General features: G+C 40.3%; 2 protein-coding genes across 7 annotated transcripts; one reads left to right on the forward strand and one right to left on the reverse strand.

Annotated features, from left to right (window-relative positions):
* Nucleotides 1-310: 310 nt before the first annotated feature.
* On the forward strand, nt 311-12,968 carry Srsf10 (serine and arginine rich splicing factor 10). 5 transcript variants are annotated; one of them, XM_052177751.1, is made up of 7 exons: nt 312-511; nt 2,621-2,725; nt 5,934-6,037; nt 7,355-7,517; nt 7,734-7,787; nt 7,938-8,039; nt 11,302-12,968. In XM_052177751.1, exons 1-7 carry the CDS (start codon nt 447-449, stop codon nt 11,360-11,362), a joined length of 654 nt encoding a protein of 217 aa, XP_052033711.1. In that variant the 5' UTR covers nt 312-446; the 3' UTR covers nt 11,363-12,968. The 5 variants fall into 5 exon arrangements, with proteins under 5 accessions (XP_052033708.1, XP_052033711.1, XP_052033707.1 ...); XM_052177748.1 differs by lacking the exon at nt 11,302-12,968 and having other exon boundaries at nt 311-511; nt 7,737-7,787; nt 7,938-9,098; XM_052177747.1 differs by lacking the exon at nt 11,302-12,968 and having other exon boundaries at nt 7,938-9,098.
* A 2,090-nt stretch (nt 12,969-15,058) lies between these two features.
* Nucleotides 15,059-18,050, reverse strand: Pnrc2 (proline rich nuclear receptor coactivator 2). Of its 2 annotated transcripts, none has more exons than XM_052177752.1 (3): nt 17,853-18,050; nt 17,044-17,248; nt 15,059-16,613 (listed from the first exon to the last, which is right to left on the reverse strand). In XM_052177752.1, exon 3 carries the CDS (start codon nt 16,593-16,595, stop codon nt 16,176-16,178), a length of 420 nt encoding a protein of 139 aa, XP_052033712.1. In that variant the 5' UTR covers nt 16,596-16,613; nt 17,044-17,248; nt 17,853-18,050; the 3' UTR covers nt 15,059-16,175. The 2 variants fall into 2 exon arrangements, with proteins under 2 accessions (XP_052033712.1, XP_052033713.1); XM_052177753.1 differs by lacking the exon at nt 17,853-18,050 and adding an exon at nt 17,419-17,770.
* Between the last annotated feature and the right edge of the window lie 2,786 nt (nt 18,051-20,836).

A 20,836-nucleotide genomic window follows, 5' to 3' on the forward strand; every position in this document is an offset into this window, starting at 1 on the left:
GACTCGGAACAGAGGATTGCGGAGAGCAGCCTCTGCTGGTTCTGAGACTCCCAAGCCCAGTCTACCATAAGAGGAGGGGTGGCGGGATCCGCAAGGCAGGAAAGGGCGGGAAAACGAAGCGCTAAAGAAAGAAAGGACGCGCTGAGGGGGAGGGGCAGAGCCCGCGCCTGGAGCCAATGAACGGGAGCGAGCGTCAGGCCCGCGGCGCGCGCACGCGCACGCCCAGAGATCTCGCGGGAAAAAGCCGTTGTCCCGGCCGGTGCTGCGAGGTGGGAGGTGGGAGGGGGCCTGGAGGCGGGAGCGAAGTCTCGCGAGAAGAGGCAGTTGCCGTAGCGGAGCCCTCTGGGTCTGTGCGAGTGTGTGAGTGGATGTGAGCCGCCGTCGCTGGAGCTGCGGACGGTTTGCCGAGCCCGTTAGCGCCGCTGGCCCAGAGTCCCGCCACCGTCATGTCTCGGTACCTGCGCCCCCCCAACACGTCTCTGTTCGTCAGAAACGTGGCGGACGACACCAGGTGAGCGCACCGGAGCAGCTACTGCGCGGGGGAGGCCGCGGGCGCACGGCGAGCAGCGAGCGGCGGCGCGGGGGAGGGGCGGGGCGAAGATGGCGGGGCCCGCGCCGGCTCTAGGCCGCGCCGCCGGCCTCCGCTGGCCTGCGGGAGCGAGGTCCGGCCCTGGGCCGGACCGGACCGGGCAGAGCCGCCGGCGAGCGGGCGAGCGGGCCGCATGGCGGGCACTCGGGGCCCCGTCCTCCCCGCGTGCTCGTGGCTGGTCCCGTCTGGCGGACCGGACGTCTGCTCCTCATTGATCCGACGTCCACGTTCCATGAGGTGCACGCCCCCTCGGCCTGAAAGGAATTTTTGTTGTTGAAAAAGAAAAGGTTGCCAGGCGGGGCGGCCCAGGCCAGCCCTCGGGGAAGCCGAGGCGGGAGGATCGGCGCGAGTTGGAGGTCAGCTCGGGCTGCACAGTGAGCCCCCTGTCTCCCAAGTAGGGAGATAGGAAAGATGCTAGTGAAATAACGGGATGGGGGAGGGTGTGTTTGCAGCCTATTTCCCCGATCTGTACGACGGCGATTAGTGGATTAGAGATCGCTGGCGAGAGAGGATTGAGATTGGGGGAGTTTACAGTTTTCCGGGTAAATGTATTCCACGTGTTTTCGCGGAAATCTCTGAAAACGAGGTGCTGGAGAAACCTCTCCCGTTAGGACCTTCGTGATTAACTTAGACGAACGGAGGCGGTACTTTTTAATAAAAGTACGCCTTGTCCCCGGGCGTAGTCCCAGCACTCGGAAGACGAGTCTAGGAGTTCGAGTCTAGCCGGGTAAGGGCTTTGTTTTCAGCGTTTCCTTTGCTTTGAATTGCCTTGGGAATTTTTCAGAAGCGATTTTTATCACAAGATCACTCTTCGTGTTCGTATATAATAAACTCCGAATCACTGAGTTTTTTGTTTTGCGGAGTTTTATATCCTCTTGTCATTATGCATAAAACAAAAGTGGTTAACGACTTTTTAAATTTTTTCCCTTTTGTCATTTTAACACTTCAGTATGCAGGTAGGTAGATATTGTGATTTTATTTCCGATTTTTAATAGCTTGCCTTGGGTTCCGAAACAACTAGAATGAGGCCTGCTTTAAAACAGAAATATACAATTCTTTTAAGAATAGTAGAATATTTGATTTGTTTTTGTTTATTGTTTTTTAAAGTTTATTTGTAGCCTTGACTGACCTGGAACTCGCTCAGTAGTAGACGGTTAGCATAAATCCTCCTGCCTTTGCCTCCCAGAGTGCTGGGATTAAAGGTTTTCACTACCATCGCTAGTCTTCCAGTTTTTAAAAGTTGAAGACATGCCCTTTACGAACAGTGAAGACCCAGTTTTTAAAATTGTAACTGTTTACTGATGTAATTTAAAATAGTTATAGGCTTAAAAGCACCGCCCCCCTTCTCTTCCTGGAGACAGGATCTCAGATACAGGCTATATGATTTGTCTGGCCTTGAACTTACTCTATCATGTCTTAGCCATCCCCATCCTGGGTACTGGTATAAGACACCACACAGAGTGTTGCTTCCCTTCCACGAGCAAGCTCTGACTGTAGACCAGGCTGCCCTGAGCTTGTAGCGATCCTCCTAATCTCAGTTTTTGCAGTTCTGGAGGTACAGGTGAGCTTCCACCCTTGGGTTTTATTTCTTCTGTGGGTTGTTTGTTTGGCTTGGCTTGTTTTTTGGCAGGGGCTCACTGACCCTGATTTATCTGGAACTCACAGATCTCTCTACCTCTGATTTCACAGTGGTGGAGTTAAAAGTTTTGTATGGTGTAATCCCCTCATCTCCAGATGCATTGTTTGTCTTTGGATTTTCAAGTCAGAGTTTCTCTATGTAACTAACCCTGACTGTCCTGGAACTTGCTCTGTAGACCAGGTTAGCTTTCAGACTCTTACTGAGTCCTGGGATTAAAAGTGTGTGCCACCTTTGTAGCTCAGAAAGTTTGTTGGCAAGGGCAGGGGCATAGGTACCCATGGGTTATATGCTGTTATCAACCACAATCCTTGCATTCTTTAAGGTGATACTGAACTGTGAACATGTTCAGGAATGTGAACATAAAAAGTTTGAGTTTTTTCATGATGTTTTAGGTCTGAAGATTTACGACGGGAATTTGGTCGTTATGGTCCAATAGTAGATGTTTATGTTCCACTTGATTTCTACACTCGACGTCCAAGAGGATTTGCATATGTTCAATATCCTTTCTTCAGATGGATGATTAGTGAGGGGTGTTGAAGTTTGAAATTCAAGTTTTTTATGTAAGTGGTAACATCAAAAAATTAGTCTTTGTCTCTAATGTCTTATGTCTTCAAATCTTTTAAAATTCTGATTCATTGCTCTTATTTCTTAGTTAATCCAAAAATAAACCTTTAAATTCCCATTCATGCTGCTGAAACTCTAAATCAGTGATTATGTGATTTTAAATTTGAATACAATGGTTGCTACCCTCTTTGATATAAGTCAAATTAAAAGTTTGTGTGTTCTTGTTCTTAGCAATTAAAGTTTAGTAATCTTGTTTGTTATTTTGAATCACTTGATCGAAAAGAAATTGTATAACAATGAGGTAAACTTCTTTAATATTGTCCCCTAATTTGCTGTCCTCTGTTGTTACCTCAGAATGTAAAGCTGTACAGTTATGGCGACCCCAAAGAGAAAGCATGAAAGAACTTTTAGAGTAGAGTTCAACACTTAAGGCAAGTAGACAAGCCAAAGACCTCTTAAGGATCAGGCTTGAAGAGAAGGGAGAGTTTGGGAAAAGAAAAAATAAAGAAAAGCTGGAAGAAGGACAAGCCTAATGGGAGACAAAGCCTCGATTTATCCACAAAGGGGGAAAAGGTTGTTTTTCAAAGTTAAAGATAAAGCCATCTGTCATATTTGACCAAGCATCTCATGACAAGTCCTTCTGACAAGCACTAAAAGAGTTAAAGGTCAAGATGAAGTTGAATGATGGCCAAGATTAAAGGAGTCATACCTGATGTATCCTACAGAATAACTACTTTCTTTTTTTATTATTTTTTTTTATTTTATTTTGCAAGCAGTTAATTTTCATAATTATGCTGGTTTGGTCTAGTGACAAAACCTGTAACTTGAGTTTGTATGGACCTTTGATATTGTGATTGTGGTTTTGTATGAGTGTTTTTCTCCTAGCTTATCAAGTTAAAATTATAGCAAAATAAAACATTGTAAAGTTTAAATTCAGCATAATTTGATTTTAGACCAGTTCATCAGAGGCTCTTTGTAATATGTGGTACTAAAATCAGTCACAGAGCCCTATGTAAGGCGGGGAGACAGGTGCATGCACTGGGGAGAAACAGCTGGATGTTCTAGGGTAGCGCCACTGCAAATATGTAGCAGTAGGTCTTTTTGGTTTGTTTTTGTTTTTTCTAAGTGGCTGCTGGTTCTGTGAATCTTGCTGTCCCTGCATGGCTTAGCACAAGCAGAAGATCAGTTCTGCATGGATTGCAGAAGGCCACCTTCATGACATGGGTCCTAATTGTGGTATATAGGAATGAGCCTTGATCCCAAGTTTCAGGAGATTGTGTTTCTGACCTTCTGTAAGGTTATTTCCTTGTCCAAGAAAGTAGAGAGTGGAGGTGTCTGAAACTTACCTGTTGCTTACATTCATTTTCTGGAAGCTCTGGCCTTATGAATTCCTAGTGAGGCTTAGAGGGAAAAGCCAAAAATGCTCATGTGGGGCCAGTGAGTAGTCAGGAAAGTCTTGTGGATTCATTGTAAAACTTAAAAGATAATGCCCATATCTGGCCTCATAAAAGCATTGATCCAGTCTGGTTTATAAGATTCAGGATTTGTGCAGTTTGAGGTGGCCTGGGAACAATGTCAATAATAGTTTACCTCAAGAGAATGTTGTATTTGAACAGTAATGAGTTACACAGGGAATCCAGAGTAGTAAGTTAACAGGTTTTCTGGTTTCATTTTGAGAACACAGAGATTTCTTGGTGGCCAGTATCTGGCTTCGCTTAATGTGTCTTCCATGACTCTTCCTGGTTTAGCCTTCTCTCCTTATCCTTAGCTTAAGAGGTGGGTGAATTATAGCTCCTTATCCTCTAGGCCAAAATTCTGTTTTTAAGGATAGTACCCAAGAATGTTCTGCCCATATTCATAATCTATGTAGCTCTTAATATAAATCATTCTGAAACTATACTGTGTCGGGATAACAAAGTAGTACAGTGTACATTAAGTGAACTGATTTCTGCTAGTTTAGCACCTAAGTACAGTTAACCTTGAGGGATGTTTATTTGTAGCATTCAAGGTTATAAACTATCAGCTGTTTCACAAAAGTTGAAAACACAGTTATTTGAGACTTTGGAAAAATCTCTCCTATTTAACCTACACAGACTGACCTCAGAAAGAGCTGGCCCTTAACTATGTTTGAACAGAAAGTAGAAGTCCAGTGATGATAGGCTGAGGCAGACTGTTTATCTATGGAACAGATGTCAGTCTTGAGATTAATGTGTTGTCGTTTGCAGGTATTAATTGGTGCTTCAAATCTGCATTTCCAGTGACATTGAATTTAGAGTGATTTTTAGGATGTAGTAAAACTTGTTTCCAAAAGTCAATTTTTTTCGGTCATGGTTCTAAGTGTACTTGTTGCCCATTTGAATGATGCTTTTAGAAAAGATGTGCTTAGGCAAAATAACTCAACCTAGGGGTTCTGTTGCTGACATGGGGGAGAACTACAAGGCAGCTCTGCTTAAATGAGGGTAAATACTGCCATGACTCAAGTGGGAAACCAGCCCAAGATGCTCTTCTTCAGGAAGCTGCATACTTAGGGGTTATAGTTTGGACTTTTTAATCTAGGGGTCCTTTTGCCACTTGTTGATAATGTGCTTTTACAGTCTTGCATGGATGTCATGTGCATTTGGCATAGTGACTGAGTGTATCTATCGCTTGATTCTGACTTAATGCCTATAAATGACTAGCATGCCTATCTTGTGCCAGTGCAAGGAAGACAACTACATGAAATAATATTGCCTATATCTGAACATTTAAGTTACTGCTTTCTTCTCTTGTAAAGTGTACTTTGCTTGCTTACTTAAGAATTATTGGCATTTTTTATTTGAAATAAATATGAAAATCCTATTTTATTATTATAAAAAATTTCTTGGTATCCAACAGAATTGACTGTTTTTTATTATTAATTCTTAGTACATGGGGAAGTTTTTATAGTGTACCTTGGTAGTTCAGTTAAGGCAGATCTTATTACAACATGTATTTAAATGTGTCTTAAAAATGTATACCATAGAAAATTGCGAGTGTTTTTAATGCCTGTTGTATTAATGGCTGAGTCAACCAGATACTTAAGAAGGGTCTAGATGAGCAATATTGGGTTCACAATCATTATCAAAGTTTACAAAACTTCTCAAGCCCCTTAACATTTAGCACATTTGAGGATGTTCGCGATGCTGAAGATGCTTTACATAATTTGGACAGAAAATGGATTTGTGGTCGTCAAATTGAAATACAGTTCGCACAGGGGGATCGGAAGAGTAAGTATAAGTACCCATATGCCTAACATGCAGTATGTTGGTTTTTAGACTTAAGGTTTTTTTTGGTTTTGTTTTTTCTCTCTAATCTCTCAAAGAGCTTAAAAAATGAATTGGATAGTTGTGTAGGTACATGGCTATGGAAGTAAATTCATAGGATTAGACTTGGAAAGGTAATTAAGTTAAACCTGGACTAGATCTTATATTAAACACTTGGCTCTCGTTATGCAGGTATACATCATTCGTTAGCGGACTTACAACCACAGGACTCTATATAGACTTTGGAGTCCTGTAGGCCTGACTTTCAATTCTGACTCAGCTGTTAGATTAGCTGAGATACTAAAAGACATGGCTGTTGGGGAGTTATTAAATCAGTGTTAGTTCCTTTCAGCTTTTCTATGCATTGATTCTCAAAACTGTGTAGTTCAACTTTTTGGTGTTGCATATTCTTTGTAGGTCAAATATTGCATTTCATGTACTCTTGTAAGTTCCTTGAGTCAAAAGTAGTTAACATGTTGATTAGCAAAGTAATTGTGAGAAGACATTTAAAAAAGCCAGTGATTAGTACTATATTTTAACTATACATTTTGAAAATATACAAGGGTTATTCTAGTTATGCTTCTTAAAGTTATAAAACACGTTATTCCTTAGTGTAAGATGAAGAATGCAGGAATGAGCCAGGTATGTATGGTGATATACACCTTTAATCTCAACATTTGAGTTAAGAGGTCAGCCAGGCCTATATAATGACTTTTTTTTTTTTTTTTTCCCCTCTCAAAAACGGGACTGGGTAAATGGGTCAGCTAAGAGAACTAACTGCTTCTAGAAAATCAGGTTTGATTTTCAGCATCCATGCACGTGGTACTAACAGTCTTCTGGACTCTGGGCAGTACATATATAAGGTGCACAGACACACTGCAAGCATATCACCATACACATAAGATTAAAGCCTTTTAGAGGAAGAATGCAGGCATGGTTTTGTTTTGTTTTTTTGAGACAGGGTTTCTCTGTGTAGCCCTGGCTGTCCCTAAACTCACTCTGTAGACCAGGCTGGACTCGGAAATCTGCCCACCACTGACTGCCTGGCTTTTTTTTTTTTTTTTTTTTTAATGTAAGTAAGTACACTGTAACTGTCTTCAGCCACACCAGAAGACAGCATTGGATACCTATTACAGATAGTTGTTAGCCACCATGTGGTTGCTGGGAATTGAACTCAGGACCTCTGGAAGAGCAGCCAGTGCTCTTAACTGCTGAGCCATCTCTCCAGCCCAATGCTAAGGTTTTAATGTTTCTCTTAAGTATTTCTATTCTGTTCCCTAGCACCAAATCAAATGAAGGCCAAGGAAGGGAGGAATGTATACAGCTCTTCACGATATGATGATTATGACCGATACAGACGTTCTCGAAGCCGGAGTTATGAGAGAAGGAGATCAAGGAGTCGCTCCTTTGATTATAACTATAGGAGATCTTACAGTCCTAGAAAGTAAGTGTGGTACACGATCTGTTTTAATGTTTGTAGCCAAGGATAATGGCATTAAAAAAGAGATGCTTGCTAATGTTTTTTTAAATGCCTTTTTCTTATTTTAATTGTGTATCTTTGATATTTCATTAAGGTTAAAGTTATTTTTGGTGCTTTATTTAAAAATTAAGACTACAAATAGACATTGTCACTGTTTGCTTTTTCTGGTGTGCTTTTTAGCAGTAGACCGACTGGAAGACCACGGCGTAGCCGAAGCCATTCCGACAATGATAGGTAAATAATTTTATTTTGAAAACAACTCGTTTTTTTTGTTGTTGTTTTTTTTTTTTTTTTTCAGAGTGAACTTTTGCTCTAAAAGTAACAGATTTGATTAATATAGAGTCTAATTTTTACTCTAATTGTATCTCTCCTCTGTTTTGAAAGATTCAAACACCGAAATCGATCTTTTTCAAGATCTAAATCCAATTCAAGATCACGGTCCAAGTCCCAGCCCAAGAAAGAAATGAAGGCTAAATCACGTTCTAGGTCTGCATCTCACACCAAAACTAGAGGCACTTCTAAAACAGATTCCAAAACACATTATAAGTCTGGCTCAAGATATGAAAAGGAATCAAGGAAAAAAGAACCACCTAGATCCAAATCTCAGTCAAGATCACAGTCTAGGTCTAGGTCAAAATCTAGATCAAGGTCTTGGACTAGTCCCAAGTCCAGTGGCCACTGATAGTATAAATCATGATACTTCTAGGCATGTATCATTCATTTACTCATAGTTTGGTATACTTAAATTATCAGGAATACAATGTTGCAATGATGCGTTTAAAAACAAACTTAACTTGTTAGTTTTCCCTGTACTGGGCAATGGTTATAATTAAAAAGATATGCTGTTGAGAAGCCACTCTTAAGAGTCCAGTTTGTTTAATGTTATGGGCAGCTACCAATTTGTGGTGTCTCTGTATATTTTTGTAAAGATTCTCATTTTTTATGCTTGAAGTATTTGGTGAAAAGATGTTGGTTGACCATAATTTGCAACATTGTTTATTAAAAATAAATTTTCATATCCATATTTGGTAGAATTGTTAACCTAGAAATGTAGCTTGCTAATAAGAATGATACAGAAGTGAAGTGGTAGCCACATTACAACACTGACTGCTCAGACACGTATAGGTTCAGGGTGGACCTTTGTGTCTTGTCAAGATGTCTAACTAAGCCCATGATGATTATTTATGATGCAATGTGGAATAGTTCTTTTGTTAACTCCACTGTCTGGGGATTGATGCCAACTGGGTTAAATAGCGTTTTCAGGGAAAGGGACCTTTTCACTGAAACTCAGAGCCTTCACTGCTTCCCCCACCTCAGTCCCTGCTGGTTTCTAAGATTTGGAACATTAAAGCATAAGGGAAAAAAAAACTCCTCCCCCTTAAGTTTTGAGTGTGTCAATGATCACAGAAATCATCTTAAGGGGAAAGACTGTTCTTACCATAGTTTCTCTAACATTTAATTATTGTTGATCATTGTTACTTAGGGGTTTGTTTTGTTGTTTGTTTGGGTTTTTTGTTAGAAACAAGTAAACTGTTTGAAAATACATTTTGTTTGTTTATATGCATAGTGTAAAACAAACAATTTTGATGCTTACAGCACTGGCCATGTGCGTTTGTATCAAAATCTGCCTGTTCTTCATAGGGGAGGCTAGCTCATTACACCTCAGTTTAATGTGAGATGAGTTGGAAAGATAACACTCCTAGGTGATTCTGTGGTGTCGTGAATTTTTGGGAAAAGTTGAGTTTTAAGCAAAAGCCACATCGCTTAGTTTTTGTTAATGTAGGACATGACTTAAAAAAAATGAAATGATACCCTTAAATATTTATAATTTCTAGTACTTCAAGATTGTTTTGGAGGCAATAAAGTGACTTGAAATGTCCGGTGTCATTTCACAATACAAAGCTAGTGTCTGTAAGATCTTAGACTCCTTGCTTACAGATGTGAGTGAAGATACTGTGGGGACAATTCTCCTAGAGGATTGTTAACCTTACTTTTTCTTTCAATTTTGTTTTTAGAAATATAGTCCTTGCTTGTAGACAACAAAAGGTGGTTTTAAGAACTGTTTGTGGAATGTGTTTGGAGGGTTAAATCTAGAACCTTTGTATATTTAATAGTATTTTTAACCTTTATTTCTTCACTGTTTGCAGTTAATGTTCTTGTTCTGCTATGCAATCATTTATATGCACGTTTCTTTAATTTTTTTAGATTTTCCTGGATGTATAGTTTAAACAACAAAGTCTATTTAAAACTGTAGCAGTAGTTTGCAGTTCTAGCAAAGAGGAAAGTTGTGGGGTTAAACTTTGTATTTTCTTTCTTATAGAAGCTTCTAAAAAGGTATTTTTATATGTTCTTTTTAACAAATATTGTGTACAACCTTTAAAACATCAATGTTTGGATCAAAACAAGACCCAGCTTATTTTCTGCTTGCTGTAAATTAAGCAAAGATGCTATAATAAAAACAAAATGAAGGAAATAATGATTAACTGGAATTATTATAGTTCTGAATGAGTCTAAATTAATGGAAATAATCCTCTGTAGCTTTAGGACTATTTTAATCAGTCTTGACATTGGGCACAACTACCCTACTTTGGGACTGATAGAACTTGCCAGAAATCTACATCTTTTACATAGTACTTAAGAAATTTCCTTATGTCAAAATCATGTCATGATTGTTCATTAAACCTCTTGGGTTAAATAATATAAGAGGTTATTTAGTAGTATTGGTAAGCATTAAAATGAAAACTTGGGCAAGCTAACTGTAAATTTATATTTTCATTATTACAAAGAATCCTGATCATTCCTCCTCCTGAACAAGACATATTGGGTTTTATGTTTATGACATGGTTCAAATTCTTTCTCATTGTATGTTGGTGAACATTTAAATGATAACCACTTCTGGGGGTGGTTTCTTTTTTTAATTCTAGCTATTTTGCGGTAACTGGTAATTTATTATTTGTGCTGTGCCAGACATTGTTCTAGAGACTTTGTTGATTCATTCACTCTTCACAATACCCTTTAAGGAAGATTTCCCCCCTACCTCCTCCCCCACATATCAGGAAACTAAGGCACAGAGAAAAAGTTGTTAATGGTAGAGTCAAGATTTGAGCCTCGGGGGTTTTTTTGTTTGTTTGTTTTTTGTTTTTCTTAATAGTAGTTGAAGAGATAGCTCAATAAAATTATGCTCAGACTCTGTAGAACTAGAAGGCCTGGTGCTGGTTTGTTTTTGTCAATTTATTTTTACACTCAGACTGTTAACTTGAGAAGCTTGCATATTGTTTATGAAATGGTATGCCCAACATAGCACAAGGACAGTTGAATCCTACTATAATAGTAGGATTCTAATGAAGATTTCTACATTTTTAAACTAAAGTTGGATCATACTAAGCTGCACAGTCGATAAGACTGCATTATCAGTGGGCTATATTGAATAGGATAGTCTTGTCAAGATTGAAGTGAAGGCTGACACCTCACCTCTTTTTACTTAAGAAATCTGCTTGTCTGTTTTTTAATAAGCCAAGTAAGCAAGAAGAAAAGTGAGAGATAATGAATGCTTCAGTAAGAAAGGACAGGTGCTACATAGTGTTTGAGCTGTTAAGTTACAACCTAGGGAAGACCTGGGAACTACTGTACTATTCTCTTGAAATTTTGGCCCAGTAAGCTGCTACATCCAGTTCAACTAACAATCCTGTATACCACAGAGAAGAATAAAGAGAAAACCAAACTGACAAACATCCTTCTTTTATTTAAGACCAAACTGCAGCTGGAATACCCAGTACAGTTCTGCTTACTACACTTCAAGAAAGATCTGAAAGCGGAAAAAAGAACCAAAGAAGGGCAGTTCAAGCGACCAAAGGGTGGGTGGAAGGTGCTGCAGTATGAATACTGTACGAATATTTTGACTCTGGTCTGAAAAGATAAAAGAATTATCGAAAACTACATGGAATAATTGAAGTCCCTTCAAGTTTGAAAGTAAGCATTTTAGGACAAATAAAAGGAAATTCAACTTTGTACCTGTGGAAACTCATCCCTAAGTATGAACAGGTTATACTGACTCGTGGGTAGCCGATCCATGACAAGTTACTGGAAACTAGGATGTCTGAGTATCACGGAAGACAGCCATAGTCTCTAACAGTGCCTCTCCCGGTCTATCTCACAATAAATTGGATGGTAAAGGTATGGTCCAGTACGAAGGTTTCCCAGTTATCTCTTAAAGTCAGTTCTACTTAACGCCATTGTTGGCGAGTCTGGCCTTCGTTTATTCCAGTGCCAGTATTTTCTGCTTAACTGTTTGTTTTGTTGGTATCTAAAGTTTATTTACTTGTATACTACATACAGTTTACATCTAACCACTCCTTCCCGGGCTAATTCCACTTATACTTGATATCCACCTATGAGGGCCCATCTCTTCTCATCTCCTGTGTAGACAGTATGTTCAATAGATATTTATTGAACCCTTACTGTGGGCAAAAATACTGGATAATTGGAGAGGAGAACAGATTATTTAGTAAAACCTACTGAGCACAATCTAGTGAATCATTACAGTATGACCTCATTATCTTGAGGTATATTATGGTAATATTTTATATCATTCATATCCTAGTGTAATTATAAAACCCAATTACTATCAAAGAAAAGTAATTTTATGGTTGTCTGCCATTTAAAAGTATCAAGTATTTGTTGTGCCCCATTACTACAAATAATGAAAACCTGTAGTAAGCTGATCTATTGTGCAGTGACTAATATACTAGAGTAAGATTAAGTTAACTCTGGCTCTGTCAAGCAAATAGGTAATCCCCAAAATAACAAGTATTTATCTTTACATTAAAGCAGACCCTGGTGCTATAATTAGATTATTTTCAGGCAGACAGCTATTATCCCAATGGACTTAGTATATTCTGTATTGAAGAAAGTGTTTACCGGATAAGACTTTTTAATGATCTTACTTGTACATTTTATAGGGGACATATTATGTGTATAGTTAATAAATAACTTTATAGTGTCACATATGTTTTGGATTCCTTAGTTCCTTATCAGGATATGAAGCTTGTTTATCCTACCATTAAATTCCATCACATTCGGATTTTTGTTGTATTTTTGCCACATATTTAAAACTATGTCAAAATCTGAAATCTGGAAACAGTGTTAATAATAAGCCTTTGACCAATTTTTTTTGAATGTAGTAGGATTACACATAAATGAAGGGAGCGGTAAAAATGAAGGTTATTTGTTGGGGGTTTTTGGTTTTTTTTTTTTTTAAACTTTTTTCAGCCTGCCCAAACTCAAAAAGGTAGCAGGCACCAGGTGAGAACTATAAATTTTGACTTCATTTTTGTTGCTGTTTTTATTTTGAATCAAGTTGGAAATGCTTCAAAAAAGTTATTTTTAAGGACACAATAAAAATTATTAAAAACTGAATTTAGCATTTATTTCAAGATTATAAATTACTAAGTGTATTTACTATTTACATAATCATTAGCATTGGTCTTAAAAGGTAGAGGGTTCTGTGTATTGTGTAGTTCTGCGGAGTTCTGTCCTCTACTTCCCCTCCATTTCCTTTCAAATTGAGCTTAAGGCCTTCCAGAGGAAAGAATTAAGTTGTGTGTTCAGATGAGGTTTTTGTTTAGTTTTATTTTTAAATCCAATACATTGTTTGTTTACTTTTTGGATTTCTTTTCTTTGGAGAGTGGTTTTATATGCTGGAAAATATCCTTGTTAATTTATAAATAATTAACAGTAATTGGCAGCTCTTGAGTTTTAAGTGCAGTAAGTTAGAAAGGGCCCCTGTGGTTTGGGGTAGCTGTTGAGTCAGGGTAAATTGTTTTTAGTCTTGTCTAGTGCGGTTTCCATGTATATGAAAGGCTGTCAATATTACTCAGCACTTGTGCCAGGTTGTGTTTTCCAGATACTCCTACTTAACCTTAAAATCACTCCCAGGAAATGAATACTGTTTTTCAAATAAGCTGTCTTCTGTGGGATACCCACCATGTGGACAGGAATTTTTGCATACATACCTTCTAACTACTAAAAGAAGACGTTTACGCGTATTCTAAGATTATAGGCTGTTGGAGCTCCAGCACTCTTTTACTATGTTCCTTTTTTTTTTTTTCCTTTTTTAACACATACTGAAATTAATAGCCAGGAATCAGAGAAAGGTTAAACAACTTCTCAACTGTTAGCTTCATCAAGTTACTCCACTCATTGTTACAGAAGACACTTTTCTCTCGGGTGTTTTCCTGTCCCTCCCATACTATTAGTTATTAATGTTTGTGTATTTGTAAAACTGGGTCACCATCCTGTGTTAAAACTGTAGTTCTTGTTTTTTTGTTGTTGGATGGGGGTTTTTTGTGTGTGTGTGTGCAGTGGGGGGAGGGGTAAAACTTGAGGCATGTAAATTTATTAGTAACAGTAGTTTGTAAAGAAGTAAAAGGCCTTTGTAATCCAGGTTTTGTTTTTGCAGATCACATTTCTTTGAATGCTGCAGAGTAAAATAAACTGGTCTAGGAGCTTTAAAAAAAAAAAATCTTGGTTTTTCTGTAGACTTTGTTGTACCTTACAGGTATAACTACCCAAGTAGATATTTGTTTGAGGTTTTAGAGATGTATTCCTTGGTTTAGAACATTGCCTATGAAAATATGGGGGGAGAGCATGGGAAGCTGCACACTTTAGAACCATTTGAAAATCCTCGTGCTTAATAGACAAGGTAAAGTCTATCATACTACACATTGCCACCAAAATACGTAGTAGCTCATACCACATGGCTGCCTTCAGCCACCAACTCTAGTGGATTCTGCCATACTTAATGCTCTGGCAGGAATACTCATTGTCTAGCAGCACGTGGTGCCATGCTGAATTGAAGGCTGACTCAGCCTTCATGTGTACTTTTTTCCCCAGGCAGGGTTTTTCTGTAAATAGCCCTGGCTGCCCTGGAACTTGGTTATAAACTTGGCTGGCCTCAAAAGTCAGTGTGCCACCCTGCTAGTCCTGGCTGCTTTGTTTCATCCTTTGATATTTTACAGCTATCCTTTATTAGTGTCTATTGTAGTGTTTATAAAATCAGAAAGCATCTTAGTCCAAAACTAGAAATCCGGGCATATTGTTGCATACTAATGCATATATGAAGTAACGTGTGTAACCAGAGGCACAAAAAAGAACTTTAGGTATTTCACTGAATTACACCAGTGCCTTGAGATAGTCCATCCTCTGCAGGTTGCATGAAAAAGTCTGCAGGTGGGATTGTTTAAACTCCCTGAGTGGGAAATCTATCCACTAGAAAGTAAGTATGCAAAAATAATTACACCTAAAGCCTTTATTGTTCAGGAGCTCACATCTGCCTACATGCAAGAATATTTGCTAGTTTGAGTTGCAATAGTCATTAGCTTAGCAGGGCAGTGCTGTGCAGTCAGTCTCAGCAGTCAAGCTAGAGAGACCTGTCTTAAAGGAAACAACAAAGTAGTATCACAGTCATCCCGAATAGAAAGCCATAAACCACTTATATGAAAACAATATCGGGGGAAAAAGTTTATTTTTCAAAGTCAGATCATAATTTTATGTACTTGTCCTTTAGGATGAATGTTCAAATGTTTAATTTGGACTCTTCTGAACTTAATTGAGAAAATACAATTTAGCTCTTGTTTATCAAGATCAAAAGTTTGCTATATGGTCTAATCATACAAGAGACCTTTCCTTGTCATAAATTAGGGGCAGAACATAAATTGGTTACTTAGATTGATAAAGCCAAAATGAGTCTAGGTTTAAAAAGGTTGGGGAGGAAGTCTTGTACATCTCTCTTACAAAAACGGGAAATTTAGCTTAAATCTTTTCAGCTATAAAAACTTAATATAAAAGATTTACTTTTTTTTTCCCACAAGCATTGATTTCACATTGATTCACTCTGGCAACTTAACACAAGGGCAACCCTTTAAAAACTGTAGACCTTTAAAATTAGGCCATTTAAAAAAAACAAAAAACAGTTCATGGTCTTACATTCAGCAAATCCACACTAAAAATAGTCTTATTTTGTAGAATAAAGGCTAAGATATCATTACATATGTTACAAGCTTATTACATGTATTTACATGGCTTTAAATGTCACAAACACACAACTTCAAGCTTTGTGGTTCTTAGAAAGCTGTTCAGCACTGTTTTTGGAACAGATTTGGTACATTATCTGGTTATTTAAGAAATGAGCACTGGGCCACGAGTGCTGGCTCCTTCTAATGAGGCCCACCTGCCCTTTACACATTTACCAGTGTGTAACTTAAGCTATTTTTTTTTAAATGCCCAAGATAGTTTGGGTGACCCTAGACCATGAAACTGAACTGTGCACCTTGTGTATGCTAAATGCTTACTGTCTGATTTCTTCAGAAATTGTCTGTTAAACTCATAAATCTTAATTTTCCCATCAAACAATAAAAAAGTTAAGGTTACTGTTTTTCATGTCTAACTTGAATTTAGTTAAGCAACACTACCAAGTAGAATTGATTAGTCAATTGTTTAAATTGCACTGACACTATATAGTGTTTACAGCACATAAATCAAATGTTTTACACTTGTAAATTACCAATTTTCCACAAAATGTCACGTGTAAACATCACAAAATTTAAAATTAGTACTTATGTAATTTTATACCTGTACCTTAAGTAAGGTTTTAAGTTGAAATGTCATCGTTTCCTTATCTGAAGGGTTCAAGGAAACATGAACCCAGTGGCTTGGTGGCTTTGGGAGGACACTTGGTGATGGTGGTTCACTAAATTTGGCTCCAGCATAGTTCTGACTAGCTTGAGACTTAAAAAGCAAGCTAGGACTTGAGAAGCTAGCATTCCAGTTGGAGTTGTTAGAAAGGCTCTTGTTTTTTCCCCCATTTTGCATGGCCTGCCATGCTGCTGCCGATGGATTGTACCCATGTCCTCTTTCCTTTTTCTTATGCGCGATCTTCATCTGGGAATTCTGATCCTTGCTCTTCTGTCTGTGGTGCTGTTGTTGGTTCTTACTAGCATTTCTAGATTGAGGGTCTGGAATGTTATACCTCTCTCCGCCACCCATCTCCAGCTTCTTTGTCACCTGGAAGTAAACACATGTAAGCTGTAGTTAAGCTCCACACGTTCCTTATGAAGGTAGCTCCAGTTCTAGAACTGTTGAAGAAAATAATGACATTTTTTTTTTTTGCTCGCCTGCAAACCATCTACCCCCCCAAAAAAAAAAGTCCTGAGCCAAATACCTGCTTGTGAAATTAAAAGAAAGGGATTAAAGCAAGCTTTTCGTTTTTTGTACAACCTAAAAAAAATAATAGCCCCACACACCTAAAGCCACCCTTGTCTGGCAGGGTCTCCTATACCAGACTGGCCTGCAACGTTAAGCTATCTTGCCCCAAACTCTGGAGTGCTGGAATTTGAGACAATAATACCACCACTGTGCATGGCCGCTGACCTTAATAGTTTAGAATTGCTTCAATCCTAAAATAATGGCCCCCCTATGATGCGAATCTTTATACCTTTCAGTCTGCTTTTCAGATTGCAGGATTCCCACTACTTGTCCTCTTCCTTGCTGCCAAGCCCAGGATAAGAGACGTTGCTTTCTGCTAGATCCTTTCCTTTGTCTCAATACACAAGTTTTCATGAGCCAATCTGCTGATTTCAGCCTAGGAGCTGAGGCCCACATCGAGTCTCCTCAGCACACAAGTTTGAGAGAAGTCCTAGCTAGAAAACAAAAGATAATTACTTCAAAACAACCCCCAAAAGTGATCGCTTACACATTCTACAGAAATGGCTGTCGCTGCTTCCTCAAAGCTTCATGGATGTTATGACACCACGACTTTGACCTCATAAAGTTAAGCTTACAAACCTTGAGGGCTTTTTGGAAGACTTACCTGCAACTCCTAGACGTTTAAACTAAAACTAGAGAAATGTTCAGTTGTGACCATACCAAGAAATTAGGACCCACACAGCCATTTCCACACCAAGATTCTGTTTCCAACAACGTGCCATCGTGATTTCGCTTAGGCTTAGGACTCCGGTACTGGTGCCGTAATTTTTCACACACCATAGTAACCTTACATTTTTAAACATCACGTCAATAAAGTGAACAATTTCGCTCTGTTTTAGTCAAACTAGCAAACACCCTCACGAGGCTTAGGCGGAAGGCCGGCACTCCCAGTCACCCGTACGGCGAGCCTGGGAGCTCGCCGCCTTAACCCGCGGCTCAGCTCCCGGGGAGTCGCGCCCGACCGGCCTCGCTTCCTCTTCAGCCAGGCCCAACAATGGTGCCCGCGGTCGCCAACATGGCCGCCCCCGCCACACTCACCGACTTCGAGTTCGGGCTGCGGTAGCGGCTCTCTCTCGACCTCCAAGCCTCCTTCCCTCACCAGGAAGAAACGATGCACGGACCTAACAGCCCACGAGCGAGTCACGGATCACAACTCCGTCTTGGACCAACCTCCTATTGCCTTCACCGACAAAATGGAGGCCGCTGCAAGCGCGGAAGAGGACCGGAGACCGTGCAGCCAATGAGGACGCAGCAGCGAGTGCCGCGGCCAATGAGACGCCAGCTACCGCCTGTTGCTGGGGGCAGGCCGGAGGGAGTGCGGAGTGGCTGTTGTCTTGGTTTAAAATCCTGCGGGAGGAGCATGTCGGGAATAACTGCCCGGCCTCGGGCCCGCGCCGCCCGGCCTTCCTTCCCCGCGGGCTGGCGGAGGGCAGCTGCTCGTTTGTTGGCCTCTCCGGCCGTGCAGCCAGTATTTTACTTCCGTGGCCAGCCCTCTGCGCAGCGCCCGTCCTTGTTCCTGTCCCTTTCCGCCCTGCAGTCACTGAGCCAGCCCCAGAGGCTGCCAGAGCCCGGCAACCATTCTGCACATGACCACCTTCCTTTTTCATGTCCCCTCTGATCTAACTTCACTCTTTCTCGGTGCCTGAAACAGTCGCTACCATCAGGGCCTGCTTCTTCTATACACAGCGCTGGCTGGTCCCTTACAAATTTTTGGCCTTGTTTAGAAAGTGGAACAACTAGAAACAAGAAAGATACCGCTCAAGAATGGCAGCAAGGTTGGGGATAGAAAGGAGAGATATCTTTTGTTTATATATAAAAAAAAAGTATGTATCTTAGAGTCAACATTTCAAAGGTGAACACTAATTTCTGTGAATAATTCTGGAGGTAATTGTGCCTGGTGTCTTGCTTCATTCAGACGTGTTCTCAGTTTTGAGGTCAGTTTGGACTACATAGCAAATCCCCCCCCCCCCCCCATCTCAAAGAAACAAAAAACATTTCATTGGCTCCAAATTGTGATGCAGGGGAAAAAATAAAATAGAATAAAAATAAAAATTACATATATAATTATATGTATTATATATACATATATATACATACATATATATATAATGGCCTGTTGACGCGTATCATGAGTGCTTTATCTGCTCCCTACCTTATGCTAGACTTTTGCTTATGTCATCTCATTCCATTCTCAGCAATTTTAAGGGCAAGGTGCAATGTTGTTCTTGGATTCAGAAAATCTCAGTGGTACTGCTGTTCAAAGCATGATTCTACAGTGAGATTCAAGCGTCTTGTGTCTGTGGCTTGTGTGGAGCTAAGGTTTGGGGAAGTTTGTCCTGGCTTTATAAACAAGGGTTCACATACCCTACAATGTTTGTCTCTTCTGCGTGCCTAAAAGGTGTTTGACGTAGAGGACATCGTTACTGACATTGCCAGAAGGTTTGGGTGCTGTGAAGCCTGTGTCCTGCCATCTGACTGAGCCTGCTCTCTCCACAAGGTCAGAGTCAGGCTGCCCTTGGGAGAGCACGGTTCTGACATTCACCATGTCTTAGCACTGTCTCTAGCTCATTCATTAATATCTACCAGCCCACAAGAGCGCCAAACTCCGGACCATGTGCGAAAAGAGTTCCCTCAGAATATCTCATCACCCTCCCATCCATGTCTGATTCCTTTCTGTGTGTTTTGTGTATTGAAAGCTTGCAGTGCCCTGGGAGGCCAAGAGAGGGCGACAGATCCCCGGTAAAGCCTTACAGATGGTTGTGAAAGGCCTGCCCCTTCCTTTTAAAACATTCATTTTGTAAACATTTATCAAGTGCCTGCTTTAGCGCTTGGCCATCTGCCACACCATAAGGTTACAAAAGTTAATGAAACCTCATCTGGATCCAAAAGGAGGAAAAGCCCTTTCCTATTTGTGAGCAAGGACTTTGTGAGCTAAGGTTTGGAGAAGTTTGTCCTGGTTTTCTCCAGACATAAACAATCTTCTCACAAGGGAATAGAAGTTAACCTACCACTGCTAAAAAGGTACCGCTTGAAGGTTTGTCCACAGAAGTCTCTTTTAATTATAAGTCAATTAAAACGGGGCCAGGGACTGGATGGAGTCAGTGGTAAAGTGTTGCCTGTAGTATATTTGAGGACCTGAGTTCAGAACTTCCGGACTCACACAAGTTTGTAACTGCTATGGGAAGTGCATAATCTAGCCAGTGTGCCCCAAGTTCGGTTATGGAACTCATCCCAAAAAATGAAATGAGCCAGGCAGTGGTGGCACAGCACTTAGGAGGCAGAGGCAGGCAGATTTCTGAGTTTGAGACCAGCCTTTTGCAGTGTGAGTTGTGAGTTCCAGGACAGCCAGAGCTATACAGAGAAACCCTGTCTTGAAAAAACAACAACAACAATAATAATAATAATAAAATGAAAGACATGGTAAGAACCCTCTTAACTCCAACACTTGGGAGGTAGAGGCAGGGGAATCTCAGAGTTCAGGGCCAGCCAGGCTTAGTGTGATCCTGTGTCTAAAACAAAAACAAAGAAGGAGAGGCTGGTGAGGTTGGTTAGCAGGCCAAGCCACTCCAGCCTCCCTGCCCCGGCCTGCCAGCCTGAGTTCTGGTCCTGCATGGTAGAAGGAGAGAACAGACTCCTACAACCTTTCCTCTGCCATCCACGCCACCCCGTGGCATACACATGCAAGCTCAATAAATGATGAAATAAACAATGTACGCAAACAACGTAAAGAGCCTTCCAGGAGGATGCCCAGTCTCAACTTCCGGCCTCAGTGGGCACGTGTGTGCCCATACAGACCGCACACACATACAGAGAGGGTTTGTAAACACTCCCCTGCCAAATCTAAATAGAAGTAGAAAGAGGGAAGACAGGTGACACCTGAGGTCTGTTGCTTTATTGTGTAGACTCTGGAGGGGAGGAAGGCACAGTCACCCTGTGGGCCACACCTATACAAGTCTAGTCTACTGACTTGAAGAGCGGGTCACTTAAGATTAGTTCGTTCTTTCTTCTTTAAGCTTGTTTGT

Source organism: Apodemus sylvaticus, chromosome 3 (assembly GCF_947179515.1).
Source record: "Apodemus sylvaticus chromosome 3, mApoSyl1.1, whole genome shotgun sequence".
Taxonomy (NCBI): Eukaryota; Metazoa; Chordata; class Mammalia; order Rodentia; family Muridae; genus Apodemus; species Apodemus sylvaticus.

Excerpts from the sequence above, each read along its gene's own strand:
- Srsf10 (XM_052177747.1), top strand. The coding sequence starts at position 447 with ATGTCTCGGTACCTGCGCCCCCCCAACACGTCTCTGTTCGTCAGAAAC. Across the intron at positions 512-2,620 it reads AACGTGGCGGACGACACCAG|GTCTGAAGATTTACGACGGG; the intron begins GTGAGCGCACCG and ends ATGATGTTTTAG. Across the intron at positions 2,726-5,933 it reads AGAGGATTTGCATATGTTCA|ATTTGAGGATGTTCGCGATG; the intron begins ATATCCTTTCTT and ends AACATTTAGCAC.
- Pnrc2 (XM_052177752.1), bottom strand. The coding sequence starts at position 16,595 with ATGGGTGGCGGAGAGAGGTATAACATTCCAGACCCTCAATCTAGAAAT.